The 22,396-nt window shown below is 44.0% G+C and overlaps 1 protein-coding gene across 4 annotated transcripts in view; it reads left to right on the top strand.

The window, feature by feature from the left end:
* LOC147117012 (extended synaptotagmin-2-like) overlaps positions 1-22,396 on the top strand; it is a 274,396-nt gene that overhangs the window by 198,986 nt on the left and 53,014 nt on the right. For all 4 annotated transcript variants that reach the window (XM_085987566.1, XM_085987564.1, XM_085987563.1 and 1 more), the window contains exons 8-10: positions 16,452-16,572; positions 19,086-19,262; positions 21,769-21,851. In XM_085987566.1, coding sequence (XP_085843692.1) covers positions 16,452-16,572; positions 19,086-19,262; positions 21,769-21,851 — 381 coding nt within the window. The remainder of the gene's footprint in view (positions 1-16,451; positions 16,573-19,085; positions 19,263-21,768; positions 21,852-22,396) is intronic.

Genomic DNA, 22,396 nt, shown 5'->3' with positions numbered 1-22,396 from the left:
TTTCTCTCTTTTTGTTGTCATTTTGTGAGATTATAATTCAAGCAGTGGGTAAGAAATATACTGGTGTTCCTCCCCCTCATTCATTATAAATGCACCTTGTACAACACTAATTAGAACCAAAGACAGTTATTTAAGATTAATTTAACCTCGTCTCCACCCACTCCCCCCCAGCCAAATCGGGCCACCAGACACCCTTCCCCTTCTCATCTAAAAGCAAAACTATTTTTCTTCTATCCTGAATTGATTTAGTGAGTTAAAGTACCACCTGGCATCAGACCAAACTATACAGACTGGAAGGTAGCAACCAATTCCTGCTGAGTGATGGATGAGCAGTTGGGGTGCTCTCAACAGTTTGATCGTGGGAGGCAGTAGACCCAAGGCTGGTGCTGTCCCCACCCACATACGTCACGACAAATCTTGGTTGATTTTCTTCTCTATAGATCAGGGACGTAAGCAAATGGGGGTACACTTGCCACCACCCTGGCTGATATCAGTTGATTTAGCACATACGGGGGATCAAGCTTGGGACCTTGCCGAGGAATGTTCAGTTAACGTATCCCACTCTGTCTTTCTGAAAGTGTAAAGATTGAACTGAGCAATTGAAATCAAGGTCCCAGTTTCGATCCCCATTTGCTGAACTCGGCCAAGATGGAGCTAGTGTCTCAGCGTTCCCAGCGTGGAAAGAGGAATCTGTAATTAACATAGCTACAGATGCTAATGATAAAACCAGGAAAATCATTCGGTAGTATAAAGTAAGCAGGCTATCTGATGAGCGATGAAAACATTACAGTATGCAAGTGGGGTTGAAACAAAGGATGAATGTACTTAATATATCCAATAGTTGCCTCCCTCCAGAATTAATTAGAGAAGATACTACTAGCTGCCCTCCATTATTGGACAGGTTCCAAGTAGATTCATGAAAATTACAGCAGAGAAGGAAGTAATTCAGTGTCCCCACAACCACACAAGTTTACAGCACTGAAGGTGGCAATTCAGTCCATTGTGTCTGTGATGATCTCTGTAACCTTCTCTAGCCCTACAACCCTCCTCTTGTGTATTGCCAATATCCTTTGCCCACGATTGGCAGCCATGCCTTCAGCTGTCTAGGTCCTATGTTCTGGAATTCCCTCCTTAAACCTCTCCACCTCTTGCCTCCTTAAAACCCACCTCTTTGACCAAGCTTTTGGTAACCTGTCCTGTTAACTCTGTTTCTCTCTCCACGGATGCTGCCCTGTCCTGCTGAGTTTTTCCAGCGTTTTCTGTTGCTTTTTCGGATTTCCAGCATCCGCAGTATTTTGCTATCGTACTGCTATCTCCTTATGTGGCTCGATGTCAAATTTTGTCTGATAACGATCCTGTGAAGTGCCTTGGAAAGTTTTACTATGTTAAAGGTGTTTCATGAATGCACGTAATAGTTGTTGACAAGTCTTTGCCAGAGCAATCTAAAGCTAATCCCATTGCCTACTCTCTTCCCATAGCCCTGTATCCTACTCTGCTTAAAATGTTTATGTACTCTTCCCTTTAAAAGACAGTGGTTCCTACCTTGAGCGCAAAATCTAGGCTGACACCTCAATACAGTACTGAGGGAGTGCTGCACTGTCTGAGGTGCTGTCTTTTGGATGAGACGTTAAACTGCGGCCCCGTCTGCCCGCAGGTGAACGTAAACATCCCAATGCACTATTTAGAAGCAGAGCAGGGGAGTTCTGGCCAATATTTATTCCTCAATCAACATCGCTAAAACAGATTATCTGGTCATGTATTTTATTGCTGTTTGTGGGACCTTGCTTGTGCAAATTGGCTGACGTGTTTCCTACATGACCACAGTGATTGCACTTCAAAAAAGTATTTAATTGGTTGTGAAGCGCTTTGGGATGTCCTGAGGTTGGGAAATTATCTAGACAAGGGAACTAGATGCAATATGTCCAAGTTTGCAGATGACACAAAGCTGGGAGGGCGTGTGTGCTGTGAGGAAGATGCAGAGAAACTCCAGTATGATTTGGACAGGTTGGGTGATTGGGCAGATGCAGTATAATGTGGATAAATGCGAGGTTATCCACTTTGGTGGCAAAAACAGGAAGGCAGATTATTATCTGAATGGCAATATATTGGGAGAAGGGGAAGTGCAACGAGACCTGGATGTCTTTGTGCACGAGTCGCTGAAGGTAAGCATGCAGGTGCAGCAGGCGGTTAAGAAGACAAATGGTATGTTGGCCTTTAGCGCAAGGATTCGAGTACAGGAGCAAGGATGTCTTGCTGCAGTTGTACAGGGCCTTGATGAGACCACACCTTGAGTATTGTGTGCAGTTTTAGTCGCCTTATCTGAGGAAGGATGTTCTTGCCATGGAGCGAGTGCAGCGAAGATTCACCAGACTGATACCTGGGATGGCAGGAATGACGTATGAGGAGAGATTGGGTCGATTAGGCTTATATTTGCTAGAGTTTAGAAGAATGAGAGGGGATCTGATTGAAACTTATAAAATTCTAACAGGACTAGACAGACAGGTTGCAGGAAGGCTGTTCCCGATGGCGAGGGAGTCCAGAACCAGGGGTCACTGTCTAAGGATAACGGGTAAGCCATTTAGGACTGAGATGAGGAGGAATTTCTTCACCCAGAGTGGTGAACCTGTGGAATTCTCTACCACAGAAGGCAGTTGAGGCCAATTCATTAAATATATTCAAGAAGTAGTTAGATATATTTCTTAAGGCTAAAGGGATCAAGGGGTATGGGGAGAAGGCAGGGACAGGGTACTGAATTTGGATGATCAGCCATGATCGCATTGAATGGCGGAGCAGGCTCGAGGGGCCGAATGGCCTACTCCTGCTCCTATCTTCTATGTTTCTATGAAAGTGCTATATCAATGCACGTCTTTCTTTCAGTCTACTTTCTCAACAATGCTTGGTCTGTTTTCTTATAATACTAAGTCGGTCTGCTTTTTTTCCCCCTTTGGAACAGCCATTTTCAGCTTCATAAACCACTCTACCTCTCTTTCCTCCTTTAAGACACTCCTTAAAAGCTACCTCTTTGACCATGCTTTTGGTCATCTGTCCTAATATCCCCTTATGTGACTTGGTGTCAAATTTTGTTTGATAACGCTCCTGTAACATTTACTACGTTAAAGGTGATGTATAAATGCAAGTTGTTGTTGTCATCTTTTCAGTAATGTAATGTCCCATTCCAATTATATCATGAATTAAGAATGTTGCCTGCAGCCATATTCCCATATATGGCACTCCTGCTCCTCCTGACCCCACAGAAATAAAAGACAGAGAGGATTGGGGTCCTTTTTGTGGAGCAGCCACCAGCGGTCTCTTTAAGGACCGATTTATTAGGCCACTCACGGCCTGGTACGGTTGGGCGGAGTGTGAACGGTGCTTTCTCTGCCCATTTGTACTATAAAACTGGAGTAGCTGTCCTACAATGCCCGCTTGAAAATAGCACCAGGTGGTTCTGGGGCCTCCAAGGGATGCACGAGGTTCCCCCCACCTCCACCCAATTTTCTTCTGTTAACCGCCAAATTATCAAGCGAGAAATGGGTAGCAGTTAACAATTGCCCCCAGTATTTCTTTCTGCTGCTGGAAATAATGAGCCTGCTTTTAACTTTGTGAGTTTGATGTCAAGAAACCCTTTGGTGAAGCATCGGTCTATTACTTCCAAAACTGAGAGCTTGTATAGGCACGTGCATAGTTAATATTTTGAAGATTGATTCTATGACACACATCATAAGAAAAGTCAGAAAAATGTAATTATTTTTACACTGCATTTAGGGTTAGGGTTAAAAAGCAGTGTGGAATTGAGTGCCTGATGTGTCAATAAATTCAAAAGGAAAGCCGGGTGAAGAGTTGGTGAGAGAGGTATTTGTGGGTGTCGGAGAGAAGGTGTGGTGTATAATTTTTGCTCTTGAATTTACCTGCCAAACTGTAGTGGTTATTTCCTAATCCTGTGTATTTCTATGATCCTATAAAATATTCTTTCCTCCACCCACTCATCTAAATGAAATGGGCTGCATGTAAAGGGGACAGAGTAGAAAGCCTTGCAAAAGAGGATCTCATTCCATTTATTTTAAAGCTTATTTCAGTCAAAGTGAAAGAGGAAAGCTGCCTTTAGGTAATCCACAAATCTCACTCCTACAGCTTTCTGACTGTTATCAACTCAAACCAATCCTTTCAGAAACAAGAATGAGGTAACTCCAGTTTTTCAGTATGTACGAAGAGAAAGTATGTAGGTAAAAAATATTGCCTGCAGTTGTAGCCACACCCTCTGGTTCCTCACAACACTGATGTTCCTTATCATTAATAATGTAACAGTGCCACCCACCTACCAGATGTAAATGTGTATGTCTCCCTAATATAAAATGTATGCGTGTGATTGCAGATCTGTAAATGTTCTCACCTGTCCCTCCTCCATTGGCAGTGAACCATTATTAAACTTACTGGTTTTGTTACTGTGTCTGTGGTAATTTCCAGTCTGCTGCCTCTGCTCCTTCCTCTTGTGCACCAATCCAAGCCTCCCCCCAGCCCTGATCCTGCATCTTGTATTGCGATATAAATGCAAATTGTTGTTTTCTGAGTATGTGGTAGGGCAGTCGATCTGTCTTGGACCAGTAGCAAATACAACAAATCTCAACGTTTACAAAGCGGGCAGTATGATTTACTGCCCAAGTATCCCGGTTTTGCACAGAAATTGTTGACGACAATGGGCTGGATTTTAATTCACATTGGCGAATTACTTTCCCACCTGCCCACGGCAGAATGAGGCCATCATGATTTTAACAGCCAGGTCTCATTAACATGCTGAATTCCTGCCAGAAATAGGTGGAAACACATGACGGACTGTGGAAAATTGGGCGGCCATTGGCTGATCATCAGCACTTGGGTAAACGTCGGGATGGGGGCGGTCCAGGGTTATCTAGAGATAGGGACGGGTGGGGGGTTGGTGCAGGGGAGAGCCCAGGGCAGGGAGTGCCGAAACCTTCCTTGTGTGAAGCACCCCTGCTCGTCCTAGTCCCACAAAGGAAAGTAAGAAACTTACCTTGGAATGGCCTCTTCTGATTCCCATCCTCTTCTGACAGGCTTTCACTGGGCAGGAAAGACACAGTGGCTTCCCCATTCAGGCCAGAGTTAAAATTGCAGTTGGGGCCCGATGACCTCATCAGGCCCTGATCTGCATAATTAAATAAAGACAGCTCCAGCTGCCGGTAAAAATCAGAAGCAATAAGATCCGGGTGGGACATTGGCGGGTAAGTCAATTCTTTCTTCGCTAGCATAAAGATATAGAAGCTTTACAATGGAGGTTAAAGACGGATGCAAGCGAGACTATAATGGATAATAGGAAAATGGCAGACTTGTTAAATGAGTACTTTGCATCCGTTTTCATAGTGGAGGAAGAGGACAAAATACTTGTAATACAAGGGAACTTAAACATAAGTCAAGTGGAGGAACTTGTTGTATTCAGTATAAGTTTTAAAAAATGGTAATGAAGAAAATAATGAATCTTAAGATAGACAAATCTCCAGGTCATGGTGGTTTGCACCCCAGGGTATTAAAAAATGTTGAGGAAATTGCAGATGCGTTAGTCATAATTTTCCGAAGCTCCCTAGATTCAGAAATTGTGCTTTTGGTTTGGAAAATTGCAAATGTCACTCCATTATTTAAGAAAGGAGGAACAGAGAAACCAGGTAACTACAGACCTGTCAGTTTAACGTCATAGACTTGTGAAGGGCAGGTCCTGTCTGACTAATGTAGTTCCATTTTTTGAGGCGGTCGCTAGCATGGTGGATAGGGGAGTGTCTATTGATAGAGAGTTGCAAGAAATAGAGTTGTATATCCAAGTTTGCAGATGACACTAAGTTAGGTGGCGCAGTAATTGTGTAGATGGCAGCCGGAAGTTATAAAGGGGCATAGACAGACTAAATGAGTGGTTTAAACTATGGCAGATGGAGTTCAATGTAGGGAAGTATGAGGTCATCCACTTTGGATCTAAAGACAAATCGGAATATTTTCTTTATAAAAGATGTGGAGGAGCAATGGGATCCATGTACATAAATTATTAAAAGCTATTGCACCGATACAAAAAATAATGGCACAGAAATTCGGGTCGGGGGCTTCCCGCGGGTGCAAGCCCCCGACCTGCACTTACCTACCGCGCCGGCCGTTGAGCTGTGGGCCCGCGTGGAATTGCGATCCTGGGTCTCCTCCAACTGCCGGCGCGCAGTGCTTGCGTATCCCAGGGGCGCAGTTAGTTCGATGCGTCCCCTGGGATCACGTGGGCCATGGAGAGCCAATGGTAGCAGGGAATGCTTCGACCTGTCAAACCTATAAACCCCAAAACATCACTAAATCTTAAAATTAATTTTTTTTTAAATCACATTTTAAAAATAAATTATAAATTACATGAAATAACTTTTAAACAATTTAAATTTTTGAAAAAAATAATTTTATTTTCTAACGGGGCTAAAAATGAACTTACCTTTCTTTAAAGTATTTAAAAATAATAAACCTGTGGAAAAAATGTTTTAATTTTAATTAATTCACCACTTACCTTGTAAAAAGCAGGCCTTGCGACTGCTTTTTACATGTCTAACTTCTGGAGACTTCCCTTTCTGGGAAAACCTGCAAAAAAAAACGTAAATTCGATGCGCACGCGCTGCCTCTTCTGCGCACGCGTTCGACTTCTGAACCCCTTCTTTCAGGGGAATGGCAGTGCCGGTTTCCCGCGCATGCGCAGTGCATGCACGAAACCGGCTCTTCCATTGGGCTTATGGGTGAGTACCCCGTGCATACTCACCCGTGGAGACCCGAATTTCTGGGCCATTCAAAAAAAGGCTAATGGAATTTTGACCTTTTATCTCGAGGGGGGTGGAATTCAAAAGTGAGGAAGTGATGCTTCAGTTGTAAAAAAACCCTTGGTCAAACCGGGGGTACTGCGTTCAGTTTTCGGCACCGAGCCTTGGGAAATGTATATTAGCCTTGGAAGGGGTACACTGCAAATTCACCAGAATGATGCTTAGAGCTTAAAAGGATGAAATTATGAGGGCAAGTTGCATAAATTCAGCTAGTATTCTCTCGAGTTTAGAAGGTTACGGGGTGATCTATTCTAGGTATTTAAAATAATTAAAGGATTCAATAAGGTAGATATAAAGAACATATTTCCTCTAGTGGAGAATCCAGAACAAGAGGGCACAATCTTAAAATTAGAGAGCTAGATTATTTAGGAGTGAAATCAGGACGTACTTTTACACACACAAGGCAGTGGAAATCTGGAACTTTCTCCCCCAAAATCCTGTGGCTCCTGGGTCAATTTAAATTTTCAAGGCTGAGATCGCTAGTTTTTGTTAGGTAAGGTTATCAAGGAATATGGAACAAAGGCAGGTAGATGGAGTTAAGATGCAAATCAGCCGTGATCTAACTGAATGGCAGAACCGCCTTGAGGGGTTGAATATCCTACTCCTGTTCCTATGAAGTGGGAAGAAAGAAATAGTTCTTGACCTGGGATATCGGGAAAAATAGGGACATTGGCAAAGGAGGAACTGACGCAAATCAATATCTCTAAGGATATGGTGTTAAGGAAGCTAAAGGGATTGAAGGTGGACAAATCCCCAGGGCCTGATAACATGCATCCTAGGGTACTGAAGGAGGTGGCCCTAGAGATAGCGGATGCACTAAGGATGATTTTTCAGAATTCATTAGACTCGGGAACAGTGCCGATGGATTGGAGGGTAGCTAACGTTACCCCACTATTCAAAAAGGGGGGTAGGGAAAAAGCAGGTAATTACAGACCTGTAAGCCTTACATCAGTTGTGGGCAAAATGCTGGAGTCCATCATTAAGGATGAAATAGCGGAGCACTTAGCAAATGGGGACAGGATAGGACAGAGTCAACATGGATTTACAAAGGGTAAATCGTGCTTGACTAATCTATTGGAATTTTTTGAGGGAGTAACTGGTAGAATAGATGGGGGAGAGCCAGTAGATGTGGTGTACCTGGACTTCCAAAAGGCCTTCGATAAGGTCCCACATAAAAGATTAGCATGGAAAATTGAGGCTCATGGGATAAAGGGGAAAGTTTTGGCGTGGATAGGGAACTGGCTGTCAGATAGAAAACAGAGAGTTGGAATAAACGGCTCATTTTCTGAATGGCAGGCAGTAACAAGTGGGGTACCACAGGGATCTGTCCTGGGCCCCCAGCTGTTCACAATTTACATTAATGACCTGGATCAGGGAGTCGGATGCAGCATTTCCAAATTTGCAGACGACACTAAACTAGGAGGGGGGGTGGGCTCAGAGGAAGAGACCAGGAAGCTCCAGAGCGATTTGGACAGACTGGGCGATTGGGCGGATAAATGGCAGATGCACTATAATGTGGACAAGTGCGAAGTTATCCACCTTGGGTGCAGGAACGGGAGGGCAAATTATTATTTAAATGGCAATAGATTGGGAGAGGGGGAAGTACAGAGAGACCTGGGTGTTCTTGTACACCAGTCACTGAAGGCGAGCATGCAGGTGCAACAGGCGGTCAAGAAGGCAAACGGTATGCTGGCCTTCATAGCAAAAGGGTTAGAATACAGGAACAGGGATACCTTGCTGCAGCTGTACAGGGCACTGGTGAGACCACACCTCGAGTACTGTGTACAGTTTTGGTCGCCTCATCTGAGGAAGGATGTTCTTGCCATGGAGGGGGTGCAGCGGCGATTCACCAGGCTGATACCAGGAATGGCGGGAATGACCTATGAGGAGAGACTATGTAGTTTAGGGATGTACACACTGGAGTTTAGAAGATTGAGAGGGGACCTCATAGAAGTGTATAAAATTCTGACAGGTCTAGACAGACTGGATGCAGAAGGAATGTTTCCCTTGGCGGGTGAGAACAGAACTAGAGGACATAATTTAAGGATAAGGGCTAAACCATTTAGGACAGAGATGAGGGGGAATTTCTTCACTCAGAGAGTGGTGAACCTGTGGAACTCATTGCCACAGAGGGCAGTGTACGCCAGCTCATTAAATATATTTAAGAGGGAATTAGATATATTTCTACGGGCAAAAGGGGTTAAGGGTTACGGAGAGAAGGCGGGGACGGGATACTGAATTAAAGGATCAGCCATGATCTCATCGAATGGCGGAGCAGGCACGAAGGGCCGAATGGCCTACTCCTGCTCCTATCTTCTATGTATCTATGTATCTATGGTTATCATACAGATGTGTGATGTTTGTAATGTGGATTTAATTCCCAGATACCCAAGGAAACGTATACAGTATAATACAGACTGCAATCAGAACAAAAGTCAATGCACTCCAAAAAAGTAATTCATTATGTGAAGCACTTTGAGATGTTTCAATGCTATCCGGCAGTATAAATGCAAGTATTATCACATTGGTTCCATTGAAACGTTTATCCAAAAAAAAGTAGGATTTTGGTGCACCTAATTTTGAAGCGGACAAAATCCATCACCTTTTGAGCTGACTCTCCTCAACCATTTGGCATAGTTTCCACAACCTTGCACATCTTTTTCCTTATTTATCTGCTGTTTAAATCATTTTTTTTGTTTTGTTTTTAACTTGTAGTTGTAATCTGGCAGTTCATTTATTTCTCGAAGTCTGCTTAACACTTTGGCATCCTTAACATCACACTGGCTACCAAATTGACAGCGATACGAGCTGCACTGTCACTGGGATATTTAGCACTGACGTATCCTTTTGATTTGCTCGAATGATTGGGGATTAGTTCAGAATTCATCCTAAAATAGCCATTGCAAAAATCCTAGTCTTTCCTGTCAATTTATCTTGCATAAGCTTTAAGCCGTAATTAAATTTTCTGAGCAACTTAATCCTCTTGAGGAAGATTCTGCTGCAAACAGCATAGAAACATAGAAGATAGGAGCAGGAGTAGGCCATTCGGCCCCTCGAGCCTGTTCCGCCATTCAATGCGATCATGGCTGATCATCCAAATTCAGTACCCTGTCCCTGCTTTCTCCCCGTATCCCTTGATACCCTTAGCCTTAAGAAATATATCTAACTCCTTCTTGAATATATTTAATGAATTGGCCTCAACTGTCTTCTGTGGTAGAGAATTCCACAGGTTCACCACTCTGGGTGAAAACATTCCTCTTTATCTCAGTCCTAAATGGCTTACCCCTTATACTTAGACTGTGACCCCTGGTTCTGGACTCCCCCGCCATCGGGAACATCCTTCCTGCATCTAGTCTGTCTAGTCCTGTTAGAATTTTATAAGTTTCAATGAGATCCCCTCTCATTCTTCTGAACTCTAGTGACTATAAGCCTAATCGACCCAATCTCTCTTCATACATCATTTCTGCCATCCCAGGTATCAGTCTGGTGAATCTTCGCTGCACTCCCTCCATGGCAAGAACATCCTTCCTCAGATAAGGCGACCAAAACTGCACACAATACTTAAGGTGTGGTCTCACCAAGGCCCTGTACAACTGCAACAAGACATCCTTGCTCCTGTAATCGAATTCTGTCGTTATGAAGGCCAGCATACCATTTGCCTTCTTAACCGCCAGCTGCACCTGCATGCTTACCTTCAGCGACTGGTGCACAAGGACACATAGGTTTCGTTGCACTTCCCCTTTTCCCAATCTATTGCCGTTCAGATAATCTGCCTTCCTGTTTTTGCCACCAAAGTGGATAACCTCGCATTTATCCACATTATACTGCATCTGCCCAATCGCCCAACCTGTCCAAATCGTACTGGAGTTTCTCGGCATCCTCCTCACAGCACACACGCCCACCCAGCTTTGTGTCGTCTGCAAACTTGGAGATATTACATCTAGTTCCCTCGTCTAGATCATTAATATATAGTGTGAATAACTGGGGTCCTAGCACCGATCCCTGTGGTACCCCACTAGTCACTGCCTTCCACTCGGAAAAAGACCCGTTTATTCCAACTCTCTGCTTCCTGTCTGCCAACCAGTTTTCTATCGAAGTCAGTACCTTACCCCCAATCCCATATGCTTTAACTTTGCATGCTAGTCTCTTTTGCGCGACCTTATTGAAAGCCTTCTGAAAGTCCAAATACACCACATCCACTGGTTCTCCCTTATCTATTCTACCAGTTACATCCTCAAAAAATTCCAGTAGATTAGTCAAGCATGATTTACCTTTTGTAAATCCATGTTGACTTTGTCCGATCCTGTCACTGTTTTCCAAGTGCTCTGCTATTACATCTTTTATAATGGACTCTAGCATTTTCCCCACTACCGATGTCAGGCTTACCGGTTCTATAATTTCCTGTTTTTTCTCTACCACCTTTTTTAAATAGTGGGGTTACATTAGCTACCCTCCAATCCATGGGAACTGTTCCAGAGTCTATAGAATTTTGAAAGATGACCAGCAATACATCTACTATTTCTAGGGCCACTTCCTTAAGTACCCTAGGATGTAGATTATCAGGCCCTGTGGATTTATCGGCCTTCAATCCCGTCAATTTCCCTACAAATACTGATTTCATTCAGTTCCTCCCTCTCATTAGACCCTATGTTCCTCGACATCTCTGGGAGTTTATTTGTGTCCTCCTTTGTGAAGACAGAACCAAAGTATGTATTTAATTGGATAGCAAAATACTGCAGATGCTGGAAATCCAAAATAACAACAGAAAATTCTGGAAAAACTCAGCAGGCCAGGCAACATCTGTGTAGAGAATTGGTCTGCCATGTCTTTGTTCCTCATTATAAATTCCCCTGATTCTGACTGCAAGGGACCTACACTTGACTTTACCAATCTTTTTTTCTTCACATATCTATAGACTTCCGTGTAATGGGAGTGAATAGAAATGGTGGATCAGAATTATGTTTGGACGTTTTATTAATACTGTAGTTCACTCTAACCGGTCGCAAAGGACTGGTTCAAATACCTAGAATGTTTGTTTTGTAAAAGCACGTAATTCCACTCTGTGCATTTATCTCTGTGTTCTTCTATAAGTTGTCCATTGTGGTGCTCGGTATAAATCAGAATACATTAAAAAAATACTGTACCAGCAATCCTGAATCACTGCTGTAATTGCCAAAAGCATAAAATTGATATGGGGCTCCAAATCGGTTACTGGTGCACTTGCTTCCTGTTAAGATTAGAATTTTACCATTTATCCCGTGCTTTTATTTTTTTGGGTGGGGCCGGTGGGGGGTTCTAGTTGACTGGTACTTTCAGTTCTTTTTCCAATGGTAAAATAATTGATCAAATGTCCAGTGTGGTAATGAATTCCACAATATTGAGAAACAGAATGTTCAGTCACTGGTGCCCTCTGCTGGAAAGTCCCACTTCAAATTTGCTAAATTAGTAAAATTATAATGTACTGCACAGTTTTAGACCAGTAGTGACCAACCATTCTTGTCCCTAAGGGGGAGAAAAAAGCTTCTAAATCTACCTTCAAACCCTTAAAAGAAGTTCAGGGTACTCGGTTACAACCTAAAACTGAGATTCTACATTAGTTGTTACGTGGAGCAATGTGGTGGATCATCAGCCGCAGCTTAGCATTCTGCAGTAATTTATCTTGTAAGGCACAAAGGGGGAAAAAGTGGGTTGCGCTCCCTTTGGGGCGCTAACTTTGCCAGGGCACTACTTTTAGCACCCCCGCACCCGAAATTCACTGGTAGCGCCCCAAGAAGGATGCAGGGCGCTACAGGAAGCACCCCGCGTCCCTCTTTGTGCGGTACTGCAGGCCTTCCTCCCCTTATTAAAGGGGAGGGGCCTAACGCAGCGCTACCCCAGGCCCAGCTGGGCTACAGGGATCGGCGTGCCGGCAAAAGAGCCCGGCACTCGAGAAGTGCTAGGCTTACGGAGCGCAGCCAGCACCCCGCGGGGGGGGGGGGGGGGGCAAAGTGGGCAGGTACTGGCAGGCGGCCAGCAACAAAAATGGCTGCCCGGCACCTCCCCTTTAATTTGCGCCACCCCGGCCGCATGTAGGCCCCCCGATCCTGTCGGACATAGCGTCCGGCGGTAATGCAGGGGGCGCCACCAAAGATCGCGAGCGGGGCGCTGCGCACGGCGATGACGTCATCGTCAGGGGCGCTAACGGTTACCACCACTGCTAACCTCCCGCTGAATTTCACAGGAGGAGTTAGCGGCGCTGCGCCCAGGCGCCAGTTGCTTTGCACCCCCCGTTAGCGCCCTTAGGGCGCTAACGGGAGGTGCAAATCAACCGAATTTTTAGGCCAAAGGGTTCAATCTGCACAAGGAGGGATAATATTTTTATTGACAGAATCGCACACGTGGTTGCCTACAGAATCGAGTTGGTTAGGATTGATTGGAGAATGTTACTCAAAGGGTTGACGGTGGATAGGCAATGGCAAACATTTAAAGATCGCATGGATGAACTACAGAATTTGTTCATCCCTGTTTGGCATAAAAATAAAACAAAAAAGGTGACTCAACTGTGGCTAACGAGGGAAATTAGGGATAGCATAAGAACCAAGGAGAGGACATATAAATTGGCCAGAAAAAGCAGTAAACCTGAGGATTGGGAGCAGTTTAGGATTCAGCAAAGGAGGACAAAAGGATTAATTAAGAGGGGGAAAATAGAGTATGAGAGTAAGCTTTCAGGGAACATAAAAACTGACTGTAAAAGCTTCTATAGATATGTGAAGAGAAAAAGATTGGTGAAATCAAGTGTAGGTCCCTTGCAGTCAGAATCAGGGGAATTTATAATTGGGAACAAAGAAATGGCAGACCAATTAAATACATACTTTGGTTCTGTCTTCACAAAGGAGGACACAAATAACCTCCCAGAGATGTCGGGGAACATAGGGTCTAATGAGAGGGAGGAACTGAATGAAATCAGTATTTGTAGGGAAATGGTGTTAGGGAAATTGACGGGATTGAAGGCCGATAAATCCCCAGGGCCTGATAATCTACATCTTAGGGTACTTAAGGAAGTGGCCCTAGAAATAGTAGATGCATTGCTGGTTATCTTCCAAAATCTATAAGTTCCCATGGATTGGAGGGTAGCTAATGTTACCCCACTATTCAAAAAAGGTGGTAGAGAGAAAACGGGGAATTATAGACCGGTAAGCCTGACATCGGTAGTGGGGAAAATGCTAGAGTCCATTATAAAAGATGTAATAGCAGAGCACTTGGAAAACAGTGACAGGATCGGACAAAGTCAACATGGATTTACAAAAGGTAAATCGTGCTTAACTAATCTGGAATTTTTTGAGGATGTAACTGGTAGAATAGATAAGGGAGAACCAGTGGATGTGGTGTATTTGGACTTTCAGAAGGCTTTCGATAAGGTCCCGCATAAGAGATTAGCGTGTAAAGTTAAGCCACATGGGATTGGGGGCAAGGTGCTGACTTGGATAGGGAACTGGTTGGCAGACAGGAAGCAAAGCGTTAGAATAAATGGGTCTTTTTTTCCGAGTGGCAGACTAGTGGGGTACCGCAGGGATCGGTCCTAGGACCCCAGCTATTCACAATATATATTAATTAATGATCTAGACGAAGGAACTAGATGTAATATCTCCAAGTTTGCAGATGACACAAAGCTGGGTGGGCGTGTGTGCTGTGAGGAGGATGCCAAGAAACTCCAGTATGATTTGGACAAGTTGGGTGATTGGGCGGATGCATGGCAGATGCAGTATAATGTGGATAAATGTGAGGTTATCCACTTTGGTGGCAAAAACAGGAAGGCAGATTATTATCTGAACGGCAATAGATTGGGAGAAGGGGAAGTGCAACGAGACCTGGGTGTCCTTGTGCACCAGTCGCTGAAGGTAAGTATGCAGGTGCAGCAGGTGGTTAAGAAGGCAAATGGTGTGTTGGCCTTCGTAGCAAGAGGGTTCAAGTACAGAGGCAAGGATGTCTTGCTGCAGTTGGACAGGGCCTTGGTGAGACCACACCTGAGTATTGTGTGCAGTTTTGGTCGCCCTATTTGACGAAGGATGTTCTTGCCATGGAGGGAGTGCAGCGAAGATTCACCAGACTGATACCTGGGATGGCAGGAATGATGTATGAGGAGAGATTGGGTCGATTGGGCTTATACTTGCTGGAGTTTAGAAGAATGAGAGGGGATCTCATTGAAACTTATAAAATTCTAACAGGACTAGACAGACTAGATGCAGGAAGGATGTTTCCGATGGTCGGGGAGTCCAGAACCAGGGGTCACAGTCTAAGGATAAGGGGTAAGCCATTTAGGACAGAGATGAGGAGGAATTTCTTCACCCAGAAAGTGGTGAACCTGTGGAATTCTCTACCACAGAAGACAGTTGAGGCTAATTCATTAAATATATTCAAGAAGGAGTTGGATATATTTCTTAAGGCTAAAGGGATCAAGGGGTATGGGGAGAAGGCAGGGACAGGGTACTGAGTTTGGATGATCAGCCATGATCTCATTGAATGGCGGAGCAGGCTCGAGGAGCTGAATGGCCTATTCCTGCTCCTATCTTCTATGTTTCTATGTAATTGAGCGGTATTGGTGGTGTGTTTTGGTGCTTCATTGTGTACTGTTTTGGTTTTCTTAAGCTAATAATCCTGCAAAGCGCTTGAAATTGGGTATATTAACGACCTAGTAGAAATCGATTTTGTGTAGGATTTTTAGGGGCTTCCAATTTATGTCAGCTGCATTTAAATACCAAGATCTTGAACCTATGTCACTGAGTTTATATAAGGATTATAATTTGAAATTAAGTATATAATATGTATAAAAAAGATTACAACCCCCCCTTTTTTAAACTTTTCGATTTCCCCCCCCCCCCCCCTCAAAAATAGTTGTTAAAGATTGATTTCTGGAGTTGTATCTTGAAGTGGAAAGAATCTGCATTGAGCCTGTTCTTGGATTCATATTTTATATGCTTGGTAACTAAACGGATGTATCTGCTCCATCTATTCAGTTAAAGAGCCAAACTGAATAAATTTAGGCTGTGATATTAAATTTGCTCAAAGATTGTTATACCAAATAAAACTTCCATTTGTATAGTAGTATTTGTGTACAGTATGTTAATTTTTCAGTAATTAGTGGATCTGCTGGAGCATCCCTTATAATAAGGCCAGATGTGCTATACCATGTAATGCACAGTGGATTACTCTGATAAAATGGAGCTGTGTCTCTAAGAACACAAACCTAATTGTTATGTAAACAGAGGTTTGGGTCATCTGGAGTTTAATTGCTGTTTGGTCACAGAAACTTGGAGTAAACTGGCCAGTTCAGAATGGAGGTTGAAAATGCAAGTCGTAAGCAGAAGATGAAAGCATAATACTGCAGTTGCTGGAAATCTGAAATGAAACTAGAAAATGCTGGAAACACTCAGCAGGTCAGGCGGCATCTGTGGAGAGAGAAACAGAGTTAACATTTCGGGTTGATGACATTTCATGGTTTTGTATTTGTAACCGAGTATGAAGTCCAAGTGCACAGACCTTCCATTTTTAATGTATGTATGGAGTAATAAATGTGTGTTGTCTCTGGGTGGAAGGCTTTAACCTGATTTCTGTGTCCTTTTTTCCCCTCAGTGGCATGTCTGATACGATCATCCTTGATATCATCTCCAACTATCTGGTGCTGCCCAATCGGATCACAGTACCACTGGTGGATGAGGTGCACTTGGCTCAGCTACGTTTCCCTGTACCAAAAGTAAGTCCCAGAGCTCTGACTTCTCGGGCACTGACGGCTTGAGAACAACTGTAAAATCCTGTACTTATTTTAAATTGAAGCATTTAATTGAAGATTTATACTGTGTTACCTTTAGGGGTTTGATGAGATAACCGTTAGTTGTTAACGAACATGCCTACAGCTGATGAATTAACAATGTATCGTAGATTGAAGCAGAGGGAGAGAGCAGAGCAGTGGGATTACTTTTGCATTGTTGTAGCAAAGTTGGCACAGGCATGATGGGCCAAATGGCCTTCTGTGCTGTTAACATTTAGGAAAGCTTAGCAATTTTAAGTGATCAGGCTGAAGGGCAGTGTGGTGTTGCAGAGCATTAGGAGTGTGGCAAAATAAACACATTTCAGTTGGTTTCTGTAAACTGTGAGCTGAAAGGGGTTAGCCTCTACCTTTCTGTGTATTACTACACACCGCTCCGGGTGGAAGCCATTGCAATGATGCCAGAATTCACTCCTGCATTGTGAAACTTTGGGGGTGATTTTATCAATGGGGAATTGATGGAGGTGGGACTACTGCTTGTCGGGTTTTAGAAACATAGAAACATAGAAGATAGGAGTAGGAGTAGGCCATTCGGCCCTTCGAGGCTGATCATCCAAACCCTAGCACCCGATCCCTACACCAACAGCCATCCCACCCAAGCCCTATCCCCGTAACCCCACGTATTTAATCCCCCCTAACACTAAGGGCCAATTTTTATCATGGCCAATCAACCTAACCCGCACATCTTTGGACTGTGGGAGGAAACCGGAGCACCTGGAGGAAACCCACGCAAACACGGGGAGAATGTGCAAACTCCACACAGATAGTCACCCGAGGCCGGATTTGAACCCGGGTCCTGGCGCTGTGAGGCAACAGTGCTAACCACTATGCCACCGTGCTGCCCCTTTTAGTCCTGCCTCCATCGACGTCCGGCCAACCCACGCTATTTTCCCTTGATTGACCTCGTTAAGCCCGTCCAGCGGGCTTAGCAGGCCAATTAAGGGAAAGCCAGTGATCGAGAACGTCAGCGTATGACACTTCATCTGTCAAGATTTTTTTGACAGATGAATTGTCATCGTTTGACAGCTCTGTGAAGCTGTCAAACACTGACAGTCTGTCTTCTAAGTTGAGTCCTTTACTCAAGACTCACTTAGAAAGCTTTCCTGAGCAGAAAGCAGAAGGCTGCTGCATTTAACAATGCAGCGGCCATTCTGCTTTCTCTGCCGGTGAGATGAGGCAGCTCCGCAACCTAAAGGGATGAAGCCTGGAGGAAGAAGCAAAGGTAAATAATCTTATTAAAACACTTCAGACTCACCTCACACACTTACCTCTCCACACTTGCACTCATCTCCACAGTGCACATTTCGGCCCCTCCGACCCCCGCAGACCCACGGCTCGCCTCGCTGACCCTGGCGAGGTTCGGAGCTGTCAGGATGCCCACACTTTAGGGCTCAAAATAGGGATTAGCCAAAAAAGTACCTGTTAACGGGCACTTAATTGGCACTAATCCCCTTCCCGCCTCGAGGAGACGGGACCCGACGCGGGTCGGGTACCCGCCTCCTGGGAAGATGGCACGGAGGTGGGTTGGGGGCGGAATGGGTACCCGCTCCCAGATTCTGCCATTTTCCTGGCAGTCCTGCCTCCATACCCGCCTCCTCAGGGCTGGCAAAATCGCCCACTATGGTTGCACTAGGAGCCCATTGAAAGATATCTAATCAGCTGTTGGATGATACAAAGCCCACCCAGGTAATAGAAGGAGTTGAAATGGATCACAGAGTTGACAACTGCCAATTGTTCCAGGCCTCTGAAGGATTAAATACAGACATGCTTTCAACCTCTCATCACTTGCTGTCTGGGGAAAAAAACAAGTTATCTGTAATGATAGATTCAGGGGTCCCTTCAGCATGACTCTTTCCCTTTTGCTTTGTCCTGGAGGTGTGTGAATTGCTTGAGCCATGTCTGCTAGGTTTGATCCTCTATTTGTGCTGAGCTAGACTTACTAAGTCAGGGACACGACATTTGCTTTGGCATCACTGGGCTAGGGAGTGGAAATTCAGCCAAGATTCACACACCCTGTCCAGTGAAACATCCTCAAAGTGCGTGCATGAAGGATAGATGAAAAGATTGAGCTCCGTAGCAACAGCACAGCACTGGTTCACCTATGATAACTGCATGTAATCAGAAGAGGAAAGGGAAGCTGGAAAACTGCTTGTATAATGCATAAAGTATGAAAGTCATTCTGCACCAATACAAGACTGTTGATACAAATATTGACCAAGCACACTAACTCTCCTTGGTGACTTTCCCCCTCCCTAAAAGACAAAATCTAAGTATATATTATCTACAATTAAGGTTCACATGATAGCTGATATGCTTTGAATTCTTCAATGAAATTACTAACTTATAATCACTTAAGTACTCATTAGTCTCTCATTGTTGTGCTAGATTGTAGATTTTATTTATTATATTTCGCTGTTTATATTTGCTCTTTTATTTGTTAGGGGCTTCTGAGAATACACTTCATTGAAGCTCAGGATCTGGAATGGAAGGACATGTATATGAAGGGACTTGTGAAAGGAAAATCTGACCCATACGGCATTCTTCGTATTGGTAACCAGATGTTCCAAAGCAAGACCGTCAAAGAAAGCCTAAGCCCAAAGTGGAACGAAGTTTATGAGGTAGCTATGCTTCTTATAAGCAAGCAGCTGAACCAGTTCTTTTTGTGTAGACCATGGTAATGTGCAGTTGGACTATTCTGCACACTCTCCAGAACCTCTTGAACACTTGTCCAGGTCAGTCAAGACTGGGGTAATTTTAAGAGTGAGATTCCCAAGAGTGAGTCTAATTGGAAGCCCACTTAAACATGTGGAGTATTTACAGTAATGTATATGAAAATAAGAAATAGGAGCAGGAGTAGGCCAATCGGCCCCTCGAGCCTGCTCCACCATTCAATAAGATCATGGCTGATCTGATCCTAACCTCAAATCTTCTATCACTCTCCATCCCACCCGAACCCATGTGATCTCCCGGGAGAGGCGAAAAACCAGATAAAAAACCCAATGGCCAATTTGGGAGAAAAAATCTGGGAAATTCCTCTCCGACCCATCTAGGCGATCGAAACTCTTCCAGGAGATCACTCTGTCCCTATATTTTCTACAGTACTTACCTTCTGTAAAGGCGATCTCCACCCCAGCCAGGAACAGGAATAAAACCATCTCCTGAAATCTAACACAGAATTGGAACACAAGAAGTAGGAGCAGAACCAGGCTACACGGCCCCTGGGCCCGCTCCACTACCCACAGGGCCATGACCATTCCAAACCTAGACTCATGTCCAATTTCCTGCCCGCTCCCCGTAACCCTTAATTCCCTTTACTTCTAGGAAACTATGTATTTCTGTTTTAAATTTATTTAATGATGTAGCTTCCACAGCTTTCTGGGGCAGCAAATTCCACAAACCTACCACCCTCTGAGTGAAGAAGTTTCTCCTCATCTCAGTTTTGAAAGAGCAGCCCCTTATTTTAAGATTATGCCCCCTAGTTCTAGTTTCACCCATCATTGGGAACATCCTCACCGCATCCACCCGATCAAGCCCCTTCACAATCTTATATGTTTCAATAAGATCGCGCCTCATTCTTCTGAACTCCAATGAGTAGGTAAAATTTTAATCCACATGATTGAGATTTGACATATGTCTTTTGTCATCTTACAAAAATTAATTCTGAAGTATGTTTTTAATCTTTTTCAAGCCAAAGTTTTGAATAATGGCACTGAACTGTTATATAATAACTAGGTCCATATGCTAACTGAGGTACTTAATTTAATTAGACATTAGAGAGAGGGAACTCAACAGCAAAAGCTATTTAATTCACATATAGGTTTGCTGAATTAATTTCTAGTGATTTCAGGTACTTCAACCCAATGTTTTTGTTTAGTCTTGGTCCATACAATCCAATAAAGCCCACTTTAAAATCAGACTGTCCACACGCCCCAGATCTTACTTGGGGACTTCTTCAGAGCAGTTCTCCTCAGGCCTTGAACTAACACAGCAGCTTTCCCTACCCGAAGGCTTTTGAATAATAGTTTCAACCTTCCCGGTTTGGATGCCGCATGGATCCTGGTGGATGGATGGCTCTTCACTTTCTTCACAGGGCCCCTGCACAAGCTCTGGTTGAGTATGTCCAGGATTCTCTCTATGATCCTAAATAGATTCCAGGTAAGCGCTTAGGGCTACCAAAATTGATGCCCTTCCCTCAAAGAAGCATCCACATTCTAGGCACCCCAACCCCTCCCAGAGACACTGTTTTGATTTCTGACAATTTGTTTTGTGACATGTTCTTTGCATAAAGCTGGAGAAGACTATATGCAGTTTTCAGTAAAGAATGGTCAAATCTTTCATAATTTGGATTAAAAGACCAAACCTGACTGAACTGTGCAGGTTCTGGGCTTGAACTTTGGGCTGTTCCATACAGCTAGGCCCTGATAATTGAAAATTTGACATTTTGAGACTTTATTCAATTTTATGAATATAGTAACCTGGAGCTACAGTGATCCAGCTTACTGTACATTCTGAGAAGAAAAGAAACCAAATTAACAAATGGCTGGATAGAAAGTAACCAACTTGGGAGGCTATAGTGCCCTCCTAGGTAGAGCCCTGTGTTGTAAACTAACAGCTCCTTGTGAAAATACTGTAAGGTGTCACAAGGAAGCCATGGTCTTTTTAAACTAGTACATCGATATTTTGTTCTAAGATGTTACAGGAAACTTTCGTTTATCCGGAGGTTAAATGTCCGGAAAGCTCTATCCACTGGCAAAATTCAGGAGTCGGTTCAGATAAGTTCTTTTTCTTTTCGTTGCTTTTTTTCTGCAGTTGTGGCTCTGCAAGGTCTAGCTGAAGCTGTTGCTTAGCTACAGAGACGCTTGCAAGCTATGCCGACTGTTTTGAAGCTGTTGCTAAGCAACAGGGTTTGTTGCTTCACACGGAGCTCAGAAGCTCCGTATGTTTTAACATTAGCGCTGGTTTCTATGGCAGTTTTGATGGGACAGCACCAGCTCGGTCCCGTCAGTGCCGGATACCAGAAAGTTTCCTGTACACAGGATAAGCAGTTTCATTGCATAGTCTGTAGCAATTGAGATCTAATTTTGTCAGGTGCAATTCAATTTCTTTTTAAACATATATTTATAGGCACTAGTTTATGAAAACCCAGGGCAGGAGCTTGAGATTGAACTTTTTGATGAAGATCCAGACAAAGATGATTTCCTTGGCAGGTAAAAGATGGCCACTTTGGATTGTGTTGATGAAAGACTAATAACCTTTAATTGTATTAGAACATTCTGCGTAATCTTTGTGTCTCACTGCAGTATGTGTGGATGAATTCGCTCTGTGTCTATGCGTACTTTTCTTTTAGTAGGGAGGGGAGGTGGTGAAGGAGGTCAGTGCGTCGGGGACAATTTCCCTGCTCAGTGGAATAAAGTGGGCAGCAGCCAAGATCAGGGCAAAGGTGCAGCTTTGGGGTGTGATGAGGGGGAGGTGTCGGAGACGTGGCTAAAATGCTGGTCGGTGGGGATGGGAATGAAGTGCCCTTCCCCACTGCTGCTCAGTGACTGCGTGGGGGATGTGCGGGGCTGGTCATTGGGGAGGGGAAAGGGGGAAGTAGCTGGGCAGGAGCCAGAGGCTTGTGGCTTTAGTGACTGACTAGGGAGGCTGGAGGTGGGACATCTCTGAGAAAATGTACACACAGTGGAAAGAGGTGGGAGGAATCAGAGGAGACCTGCAAGAGGCCAAAAAATACTGACACTTTTACATTTATTTA

Source organism: Somniosus microcephalus, chromosome 5, assembly GCF_052327205.1.
Source record: "Somniosus microcephalus isolate GS21.2 chromosome 5, FLI_Smic_1.0, whole genome shotgun sequence".
Lineage (NCBI taxonomy): Eukaryota > Metazoa > Chordata > Chondrichthyes > Squaliformes > Somniosidae > Somniosus > Somniosus microcephalus.
The sequence above is the reverse complement of the archived record's forward strand: the minus strand, read 5'-3'. Positions and strand labels throughout refer to the sequence as shown.